Here is an 11,676-nt window from a genome sequence, read left to right as displayed (position 1 = left end):
AGGAAATCAGTCCTGAATATTCATTGGAAGGACTGATGATGAAGCTGAAATGCCAATACTTTGGCCACCTGATGTGAAGAACTGATTCATTGGAAAAGACCCTGGTACTGGGAAAGATTGGAGGCGGGAGGAGAAGGGGACAACAGAGGATGAGATGGTTGTATGGCATCACCAACTCAATGGACATGAGTTTGAGTAAACTCCAGGACAGGGAGGCCTGGCGTGGTGCAGTCCATGGGGTCACAAAGAGTGAGACTCGACTGAGTGACTGAACTGAACCGAGTCTTGGGCGCACTGGAGTGAGAACCAGTGGGTTACATCCTTAGTCCTTCTATTCTTTGGGCTCAAACTAATCTTTTTCAAATATTTGGAGTTCATTAGATGATATCCACGCTTCTTCAGCAAATATTTATTTATTTTGCCAAGCACGTTCTAGGAATTCCTCTTTCCAACTAAACCATTCTGAAATGACCAGTGCTTCTGAGCAACTCTTCAGTTTAGCCCGAAGTTGAGCTGTGTGCCCTCCACTTCAGTTTTTGCAGCCCTGTTCTCCAGAAGCTCACAGGCTGCAGCAAGTAGAAAAGGGTACAACAGATGATCAAGTGTTTAAACGGCTTCAAGGGCCTAAACATCTCGCCTGGCCCAAAGCAGTATCATGAAAACATTCAGGGAAAGACATACTGGTTCCCGTGCCCGCTAACTCTTGGGCGTGGAGGCGCGGTCCGAGGTCCAGCGAGCCGCGGCCGCGTCCTCACCTCCGGCTCCACCCTCAAGGTGTAGCTGCCTCTTTAAGAATCGGCGCCGCCGGCTGGTCCGCCTGGTGCTCACGTGACTCGGCTCCGTGCAATCGCTCGCGGAAGTGGTCCAGTCTCTACGGACCGCGCGGGGTCTCCCGGTGCCCGACGGGGCTGGTTGGCCGGAGCGGGCACCGCTGGGAGGCCCGCAGCCGGTCGCCAGGATGGTGCAGTTATACAACCTGCACCCGTTTGGCTCGCAGCAGGTGGTGCCCTGCAAGCTGGAGCCCGAGCGCTTCTGCGGCGGGGGACGCGATACGCTATTCGTGGCGGCTGGCTGCAAAGTGGAGGCGTTCACCGTGGTCGGCCAGGAGCTGTGCCAGCCGAGGTGCGTCTTCTCCACGCTGGGCAGGGTGCTGCGCCTAGCCTACAGTGAGGCCGGTAAGTAGTGGCGGGGGAAGGGGCGCCTCGGCCCCTCGTTGGGGCCTCTTTCTTAGAGGACCGAGTGACGCCAGCAGCTCTGGGTAGGGAAGGACTTACTGCTTGTAGGATGGTCTCGCCCAGTCCGGCGGCTAAAGGAAGGTGAGAGCTGTGCAGTTGTCCTGGCAACCACAGGTGAGAGCAGACCTCTGGTGGGCCGGGGGAATGCTGGGTTTTTTTGCTCTTCTGGTGTCCTCTCTGGAAAGGCCCTTGGTTGGGTGACTGGATTCCACTCAACTCAGACACTTGAAACCGAAAGAAACCAAGTAAGATTCTTTTATTATAGAAAATAAGTACATACAAAAGTAGGGAGAATGGTATCCTGAACCCCCAGTTAATCCCATCTTCAGCAATTATGCCAACTCATGGCCAGTCCTTTATCTATTTCCTGTCGATTTTTGAAAGCTCCCATGACCTGCTGATTTTTAAATCTGTGTAAGTAGAACTCGGGTCTTAGGCCCCTTTCCCCCCAGAAAAGTAGCATCCACTACTCCTTTCCCACTAGAAATGTGAAGCAGTACCGAGGGGATACTGAGTGGGCATATCCCTATTTTAGAAATATCCAACATTTAAAAATAGGTACTTTGGGATTTTCCTGGTGGTCCAGTGGTTAAGACTCTTCACTTCCACTGCAGAAGGCGTGGATTGATCCCTGGTGAGGAACTAAGATCCTGCATGCCAAGAGCAAGCCCCTCCACCCCCAGGAAAAGATGCAAATAGGTAGAAATAGATACTTCAGTTTACAGAAGAATTCACCATAGGATTCTTTTAACTTCTGATAATACACTTAAAATTTGAATTGTGCTTTTCAATAGGGGTGTAAATTGCAGTATTTAAGATGGAAAAGCCTGTGACTGAGGTATTTACTAATAAAGTGAAGAGCATGAACCTGGAGGATAGTAGAGCTCTGTCTAAATTCTCTGTCCACAACTGACTATGTGTGAGTTTATAGAAACTTTTGGGTCTCTGTTTGTGTTTAAAAAAAAAAAAAAAAAAAGAAAGTGGAAAACTAGATCTGTGGTTTCTAGACCTTGGAATTTTGTGGGTCAGCAAAAAAACTGCGGGGCTACCATACGCGGTATCTGACTGTTCATTTTGTCGAGTAAAGCTACATGTTAGAAAAAATGAAAAGTCCTTTTATTTACTGTCATTATTTACATAAAAACAGCTAGCTCCAAACTTTGGATGCCTTTATGAGCAACTTATTATATTGTTACTAGTTTTTCTTTTTGAATAGTTTAGACATCAATAGGGGCCTTCGGGTCTACAGACCAGTTTGAAAAACACTTAATTAGATCTGTAAATTCTCTGTCAGCAGAAGGCTCTGATTTTGGTATTTTTAATGATATTGCTCTTCTAATCATTTCACAATATTAGTAGTTTTCCCCACCTCCTTTTTAGACCTATGAATTCTTTACCTTCAGGAGCTCTATTTGAGTGGCAAGCTCACGAGTTTCAACATTAGTATGTGTATGTGTGCTCGTGGGGGACAGATAACCACTGTTTACATGATTGGCCCCATTCTTCCAAATGGACATTTAATGTAGAATTGTAAGTGACTGGCACTGTGTAAACCTCTAGCTTTCTTGCCTGTCAGTAGTGGTGATTCTGGAGAATCCTTTGATGCCTCTACTGATGTTTAAGAATCACCTAGGGTACCTTAAAAAGATTACTGGACCTCAGAGAAACGGTAATAGTTTCCTGGGGTGTGGCTCAGCATTGGGTGAGTCTCCTGTTTAGTCAGGATTGAGAATCACTGACCTAGAGCCATATTGACTGCTGTAGGCAGTGAATAGCATGGTGGTACTCATGCCTTGAAGTTAACAAAGATGTTTTTGTAATTCCGTTGACTGTCTTAAAAAAAAGTTCGGGAGTCATGTGGTATGGTGTTAGCATAAGTCAGATAGCTCAAGGGTAACTTTCAGCTTGAACTTTATGCTTGGGTGCAGCTTCTTCGAAATCGTAGGTAGAGGGCTGCTAGATATGCTGATATCCAGATAACTCCTCTTACATATCTCAGCTTTTTCCTTTAGCTTGAACTTAATGCTTGGGTGCAGCTTCCAAAATGTAGGTAGAGGACTGCTAGATATGCTGATATGCTGATAACTCCTCTTACACATCTCAGCTATTTCCTTTTGGCCTCTTTTCTCCCACTAACACTGGCTTGGACTTGGGGATTCTTGCTCTAAGCCCAGTGTCTCCCCTACTCTCACCCCATCAAAAAGTAAGTGAATCTTAGATCAGCAGTTTCTATTCACTATAAATGCTTTGCAGATTCTTACACAAGAAGAAAACATTTTCAATTTCTTTTTGTCTCTAATTAGCAGGATGCCAAGCTCCGTTCATAAAGATTGGAGGTGGTAGAATGTAGGTTGAAATTTTGAAGGATGAGCCCCTAATATCATCATCAGTAATTGAAATTATGTTAGGTTTTGTGTGTGAAGGGAGAAAGAAGAGATTGGGAAACTCATTGCTCTCAAGGAAGAAAGATCTCTGTGGCCAGAGTTGAGTGCTGTGTAGGGACTTCTGGTGCTGGACACTTGTTTATGGGATGTCTGGAGCTGTGGGGCAGAGAGAACAAGACCACATAGCACAAGTGCATGAAAGAGCCCCAAGAATGTCTATTATCTCCCCCTAGGCCCTACTGTTGGAGAAGGAAATGGCAACCCACTCCAGTGTTCTTGCCTGGAGAATCCCAGGGACGGGGGAGCCTGGTGGGCTGCAGTCCATGGGGTCACTAAGAGTCGGACATGACTGAAGCGACTTAGCAGCAGCAGTAGCAGCAGGCCCTACTGTGGATGGAGATGGTTAGATAGCATCACTGATTCCATGGACATGAGTTTGAGCAAACTCTGGAAGATACTGAAGGACAGGGAAGCTTGGCATGCTATAGTCCATGGGATCGCAAAGGGTTGGACCAGACAGGACTTAGTGACTGAACAACAAAGCCCTACCCTCCCTCAAATTTTTAAGTCATAAAACATATTTTGATTCATCATATATTATTCTTCCTTCTGATAATTGTTTTGTCATAGGAGTGCAGCCTTTTAGTTTACGGATTAGTGTTAACCAGGGTTATGATCTTGAAGCATAAAAGGAAAAGTTTACTTTTTTTTTTTTTAATCATCACTCTCAGCTTGAGAATAAATAGAATACTGGTTTTTAAATTTACTTAATAAAGACAGAAGCTGTCATAAAATAAGTAAAATAAAGCCCTGAGCACATAATGCTTTGAAAAGTTTAATTCCTTTCTCTTACGAAGGGCTAGAATCCTCTAGACTTATATCTCCTTTCTAACATTCTGAGAGATGCATGGAATGACCATTGACTTTGGAACTAACCAGATCCAGATTTATGCCCAAGTGCCATCATTTGTTGGCTGTGTTGCCTAAGCAAGATACTTAGCTTATTTGAGGCCTTCCCCTGTGGCTCAGCTAGTAAAGAATCTGCCTGCAATATGGGAGACCTGGGTTCCATCCCTGCATTGGGAAGATCCCCTGGAGGAAGGGAAGGCTACCCATTCCAGTATTCTGGCCTGGAGAATTCCATGGACTGTATAGTCCATGAGGTCGCAAAGAGTCAGACACAACTGAGTGACTTTACTTTACTTAGCTTATTTGAGTCTCAGGTTCCTGATCTATAAAATGGAGAAGTGGATTTTGCCTTGAAGGGTTGTGAGGATTAACTGAGAAAACTCTAAAGGTCTGTTTATAAGGCTTATCAGGAAGACACACTTAGCAAGTTCTAGTTCATTGTTTATAAAACAAGTTATTAATTTGAAAACATAAGATAGCATGCTGCTGCTGCTGCTGCTAATTTGCTTCAGTTGTGTCCGACTCTGTGCGACCCCAGAGACTGCAGCCCACCAGGCTCCCCTGTCCCCAGGATTCTCTAGGCAAGAACACTGGAGTGGGTTGCCATTTCCTTCTCCAATGCATGGAAGTGAAAAGTGAAAGTGGAGTCGCTCAGTCGTGTCCGACTCTTAGCGAACCCATGGACTGCAGCTTACCAGGCTCCTCCGTCCATGAGATTTTCCAGGCAAGAGTACTGGAGTGGGGTGCCATTGCCTTCTCCAGCATAGGTACTATCTATAGTTTGCAAATTACATATAAAATGTTGATTATATAGACTTTACCAGTAATAGGCATATATTTGTAGATGTATGAAAAACACATATTTTTCTAAAATAAAATAAAGTGTATAAAACGTTTTATTATAACTAAACAAATATTCTTAGTTTTAGAGTTCATTAAGTAACTAGTAACTTAAATATGACACCAAAGCACTGACAACAAAGAAAAAATGGAAAATTTGGCTGTCATCAAAATTAAAAAATTTTGTGCATCAAAGGACACTATGAACTGATTTGAAAAAGCAGTCTGCAGAAAAGGCAGAACATATTTGCAAAGCTTATACCCAATAAGGGATTAGTATTCAGAAGAACTCTCATAACTCAGCAAACAACAAACAACCCAATTTGAAAATTGGCAAAGAGTTTGAATAGATACTTATCTAAGTTGCCAACAAGCACAGGACAAGATGCTCAACATCACTAATCATCATGGAAATGCAAATCAAAACCATGAAGAGATACCATTTCATACCCATTACAATGGTCATTATCAAAACAAATAGAAATAATAAGTGTTGATGAGGATGTGGAGAAATTGGAACCTTTGTACATTCCTGGTGAGAGAGTAAAATGATAGAGCTGCTGTAGAAAACAGTATGATGGTTCCTGAAAAAATTCATAGAATTTCCACATGTGAAAGTCACTCAGTTGTGTCGGACTCTTGGCAACCCCACGGCCTATAGCCTGCCAGGCTCCTTGGTCCATGGAATTCTCAAGGCCAGAATACTGGTACTGTATACTTCTCCAGGAATTTCACTTTTGGGTATATACACAGATTAACTGAAAGCAGGGGCTTGTGCACACATTTGTACACCAGTATACATAGCATTTTTCAGAGCCAAGAGGTGGAAGCAGCCCAAGTATTCATCGACAGATAAACAAAATGCAGTGTATCCATACAGCCTTAAAAAGGGATGAAATTCTGATATGTGTACAATACAAATGAACTTTGAAGACATTACACTAAGTGAAATAAACCTGACACAAAAGGACAAATATTGTGTGATTCTACTTAGGAGGTACCTTAGAATAGTCAAATTCATGGAGACAGAAGTGGAATGGTGGTCGCCCAAGTCTGTGTTCACAAGGCACTACTTCTGATGTTCTGATGTTCAGTCCTGGTTTTCACTTTTACTCTACACACAATTAGTTTTGCTTTCAATTTTATGTACCTGAGTTCTGAGTTAGATCTGCAGATGTGTACAAATAGTTCATATTTATGTATTTGCACATAACCCATGCTCTTCAGCATTGATGCTTTATTGTATTATGTAAATAGTAAAAGACATACATGTACAGAGGGTGGGAATGTAGAGTTATTGTTGGTGGATTCAGAGTTTGGGAGAAGATGAAAAAGTTTTCAAGATGGTGGTAATGGCTGCATAACAATGTGAATGTATCTAATGCCATGAATTGTACACTTAAAAATAGTGAAAGTGGTAAATTTTATGTTATGTGTATTTTACCACAATAAAAAATTTTTTTGTTTAATGTATTTACTGGGAGAGTTTAAGGAAGATGGAGGCCACATGGTATCTTCTGCTCTCAACTCCATCAGACCTTCTCTGGAACAGAGTGAGCCAGTGTATGGAACCCACAGGGTATAGTTAGGTATTCCACCTAGATTTCTTGACGAGGAAAATGGCAACCCACTCCAATATTCTTGCCTGGAGAAATCCCATGGACAGAGGAGCACGGTGAACTACCGTCCATGGGATCTCAAAAGGGTCAGACACAACTTAGTGACTAAACCACAACCAGGATCTCTGGGGAGAAAACAGATGCAGGATTCACATCTGTGGCATCAAAGGAACCAGCATCAGGAGAAGGTTTGCCTGTCTTGAAGCCTGGCTCAGTCCAGAGGAGAGGAGCCTGGCCAGCCCACTGAGTGTCTTCAGAAAACGGCTGCCCCCGCTTGCTTGCTGCATCTGTATGTGGGAAGCAGTTGTGCTAACCACAGCATTTCAGTGTCAGTTCATTGGAGAAGGGCTTGTTTACATAATAATGTCTAGCATTTAGTGAATTCTCTATTTGAAAGAACCTTGACTTCTCCCCTCCAACCCAGAAAGTTCTAAAGATTAAAAATTTAATTTACCCACCCCCCAAATAGAATATGTAAGAGTGTGTTTATGTAATTTGACAGATGCAAGAGACTGTTTAAACAAGTCAGGAAACACAGAAGCCAAGACGGAAAAGATACATATCTGGTTCCATATGGTAAAAGATATCAGACAAAGTCAAACTATAGCAGTCAAAAGTCAAACTACAGACTACCAAAAGTGATTTGCTTTTCATGGCCAGCAAAAGATTAATATCCTTTTTACCCAGAGAGCTGCTATTCCTTGATAAGAAAAACAAACCAACATAATTTAAAAAAAAAAAGTGGATAACTTGTAGAAGAGAAACTGTACATGGCTGTATAAACATATAACCGCTTTATAAGTGGTCTGGAAAATATAAATGATATTTACATCCATGAGGGTCCCTGTTTCCTCCATCATATTGAGTCAGTGCTGGTGAGGATGTGGGGGAACAGGGCTGTTTAAGCAGCACTGGTGGAAATTTGAATCTGTAATATGTAATTGTGATTGTAATCTGGCAATATCTATTAAATTTTAAAATGTACTGACGCTTTGACTGATTGTCTTACTTTTGAAAATCTACACCATTGAAATTAACACTCCAGTATTCTTGGGCTTCCCTTGTGGCTCAGCTGGTAAAAAATCGGCCTGCAATGTGGGATACCTGGGTTTGATCCTGGGTTGGGAAGATCCCCTGGAGAAGGAAAAGGCTACCCACTCCAGTATTCTGGCCTAGAGAATTCCATGGACTTTATAGTATAGTCCATGGGGTCACAAAGAGTCGGACATGACTGAGCAACTTTCACTTTTACTTTCAAGTAAATATGTAGGTATAGGCCTATTTATTACAGCATAAATTACAGTGGCAAAAACAAAAAAGCTGGAAATTTGGGCTTGGCCAGAAGGATCGTTTGGGGTTTTCTGTAAGACAATATAGAAAAACCCGAACAAAGTTTTTGGTCAACCCAGTACTTAAATGTAGGGGGACTGCTGAATAAATTATGACCCAGGTATATACAGGATATTTTGCAGATATTGAAAAGGATGTTAGATATCCATGTATCTGCCCTGGAGGGAAAAATATGGAAATCTTGGTAATAAATTGGTAATTTAAAAAAATCATTTTATTATTTTTTATTTTTTAAATTTTTACAATGTCGTGTTGCTTTCTACCATATAACAATGTGAATCAGCCATAATTATACATGTATCCCCTCCCTCTTGAGGTAATTTTTTTTTTTTTTCATATTTCATTCTATTTTTAATGGAATAAATTGGCATGAAAAGGTAGGAAAACCAATTACATTTATGGTTTTAAAGTGAAAGTGAAGTCGCTCAGTCGTGCCCAACTCTTTGCGACCCCATGGATAGTAGCCTGCACCAAGCTCCTCCACCCATGGGATTTTCAAGGCAAGAGTACTGGAGTGGGTTGCCATTTCCTTCTCCATTGAGGTAATTTTTTTAAGTTGCAGATTGTTAAATATGTTTAATGTGATTCCATTTAGTTAAAAGCAGGAATGACAAACTACCACTCTGTGATCTATGTTTCTATGAAAGAAAGGTTTAGAAGGACACATACCAAGCTGTGTGTATTAACACTGGCTCCTCATGGATTGGACTGCAGGGGAGAGATCATTCTGCTTTTCATTTTGTATCTCTTCATTGCTTTGACTTCTCACAATAAACAACAATTCCAAAATTACTTTGTAATTTAGAAAATCCAAGAAAATCAACAATTAAGGGAAAACTGGCTTGGATTGAAATTTTACTTGGTATGTGTGGCTTTAGCTATTTCTCAGAGTTGACATGAAAATATGACTTGTGGGGATGGGAGAGGTAGCAGTATATATTCCACTGATTTCTTCAGAGTTCCTTATACCTAATTTTAGCATCACTCTGAGATCAAACTCTTTATGTCAGGAGAGCTTTGTTTGAGCTGTAAATTCAGAGCTACAATAACTTGTAGAGCTATCATAGACATAAGTCATAGAATTTCTCTGTAAGCTACATGAATATTTAATAGGTCATCTTAAGATATTAACTGCTTCCCAGGTGGCTCAGTGGTAAAGAACCGCCTGCAATGCAGGAGACATAGATTCGATAGCTGGGTAGGGAAGATTCCCTGGAGAAATGGCAACCCACTCTAGTATTCTTGCCTGGGAAATCCCATGGATGGAGGAGCCTAGTGGGGTACAGTCTGTGGGGTTGCAAAGGAGTTGGGCACGACTTAGCAACTAAATAAGAAGACGTTAAAATGGGGTGAGATTGTATTTCAGAACCTAAATAAATGCCTATTGTGAGTTAAAAATACACCCAAGATCCTGTTACCTAGAGTTCTGTTCTCTTGTTGCTCAGTCACCAAGTTGTGTCTGACTCTGCAACTCCATGGCCTGCTGCACACCAGGCTTCCTTGTCCTTCACCATCTTCCGGAGTTTGCTTAAACTCATGTCCATTGAATTGATGATGCCATCCAACCATCTCATCCTCAGTCACCCCCTTCTCCTCCTGCCCTCAGTCTTTCCCAGCATCAGGGTCTTTTCCAGTGAGTCGGCTCTTCCCATCAAATGGGCAAAGTGTTGAGCTTTTTGTTCTGTCAATCTTTAATTCAACCATTCACATTAGGATTCTGTTTTAGTTCCTTTTCATGATGCAAGGTAAGTTGTGGTTTCTAATTAGAAATTCTAAGTGTAATCTTATTTCCTTCTCAGGAGATTATTTGGTAGCAATTGAAGAGAAGAACAAAGCTACATTCCTGCGTGCTTATGTGAACTGGAGAAGTAAAAGGACTGAAAACTCCCGAGTGTGTATCCGGATGGTTGGACATGACGTGGAGGCACCCTTCAGTGAAACCTTCAGAGACCAGATGTCTATTGTGGAAATGCCACTTTCTGAGGCCCCCCTGTGCATTTCCTGCTGCCCTGTGAAAGGAGACCTTCTTGTTGGCTGCACCAATAATTTAGTCTTATTTAGTTTGAAGTATCAGATCATTAATGAAGAATTCTCAATTTTGGACTTTGAACGTTCTTTAGTTATCCACATAGATAACATCACCCCTGCTGAAATTTCTTTTTGTGTTGGATATGTCGCTGTCATGTCAGAGTTAGAAGTCTTAATTGTAAAACTGGAGTCAGATCCCAAAAACAGAGAGAGTGTTAACCACCATCCACATAAGACCACCAATTCCACGAAACAGGCAGAAGGTAAATAATGAATTTAGCTTACTTTCTTGTTTGGGGTATAGAGAAAAACCTTTATTTCTGGCAATCTCTGAAAGGCTCTAGTATGTATATTGACAAGCCACATTATTTATGGTGTGGTTGCTTCCCTGATGGCTCAGATGGTTAAGAATCCACCTGCAATGCGGGTGACCTGGGTTCGATCCCTGGATTGGGAAGATCCCTGGAGAAGGAAATGGCAAGCCAATCCAGTATTCTGGCCTGGAGAATTCCATGGACAGAGGAGCGTGGCAGGCTGTATAGTTCATGGGGTCGCAAAGAGTTGGACACGACTGAGCGACTTTCACACAAATAGATGTTCCTGATACATGGGACTTGGGTTTATGATCTGGCTGTCCGTATCTTCTCCTGTAGCATGTGATGTATTCTGTAACATGTGATGTATTCTGTAGCATATAAATGTATTTCAACATATATTTGTCATTAAAAATAATGAAACATCTATTGATAGAGGAGCAGTTTCTAGTTCCAGTCCTCATATTTACTAGTCGAATGACCTTGGGTTAGGAGTACCATCTCTGAGTTTCTGTTTCCTTATATATAAAGTGGGTATGATGATCATGTCCTGTTTACTTTGTCAGTTGTGAGGAAGGAATGAGCAAGTGCTAAGACATTTCAAAACCATAGCGCCTTATAAATACATGGGATGTGTGTGCATAAATACTATATTTAATTGGTGGGGGGATGTGGTGAAATCTAATTGGCATTCGAAAATTACTTGGAGTTAGTACATAATTTTCTTCAATTTTATTTTTTAAGGCATCAGTAATGAAACTTCACAGCTTGAGTCAGATGATTTTGTTATCTGCCAAAAGCCCATGGAACTTCTTGGTGAAAAAAGCAAACAGTCAGGAATATCTGTTACACTGGAGTCAACGGGATTAGCTGATGAAAAAATAAAGTATTTCCACGTTCGGCACCTGCTCTATAGGTAATAGATAGCTTTTTATTCACCAGAAGTTAATATATATTTACCTGCTTAATGCAATGGAAATTAGATCTTCTCTCCTCT

The 11,676-nt window shown here is 41.6% G+C and overlaps 1 protein-coding gene across 4 annotated transcripts in view; it reads left to right on the top strand.

Moving 5' to 3' along the window:
- Positions 1–832: 832 nt before the first annotated feature.
- HPS3 (HPS3 biogenesis of lysosomal organelles complex 2 subunit 1) overlaps positions 833–11,676 on the top strand; it is a 41,286-nt gene continuing 30,442 nt past the window's right edge. For all 4 annotated transcript variants that reach the window (XM_061419106.1, XM_061419093.1, XM_061419100.1 and 1 more), the window contains exons 1-3: positions 833–1,175; positions 10,137–10,628; positions 11,424–11,595. In XM_061419106.1, coding sequence (XP_061275090.1) covers positions 959–1,175; positions 10,137–10,628; positions 11,424–11,595 — 881 coding nt within the window. In that variant the 5' untranslated portion in view covers positions 833–958. The remainder of the gene's footprint in view (positions 1,176–10,136; positions 10,629–11,423; positions 11,596–11,676) is intronic.

The sequence above is a fragment of the Bos javanicus genome, chromosome 1 (assembly GCF_032452875.1).
Source record: "Bos javanicus breed banteng chromosome 1, ARS-OSU_banteng_1.0, whole genome shotgun sequence".
Taxonomy (NCBI): domain Eukaryota; kingdom Metazoa; phylum Chordata; class Mammalia; order Artiodactyla; family Bovidae; genus Bos; species Bos javanicus.
Note: the sequence above shows the minus strand (reverse complement) of the source record. Positions and strands in the feature narration are given on the sequence as shown.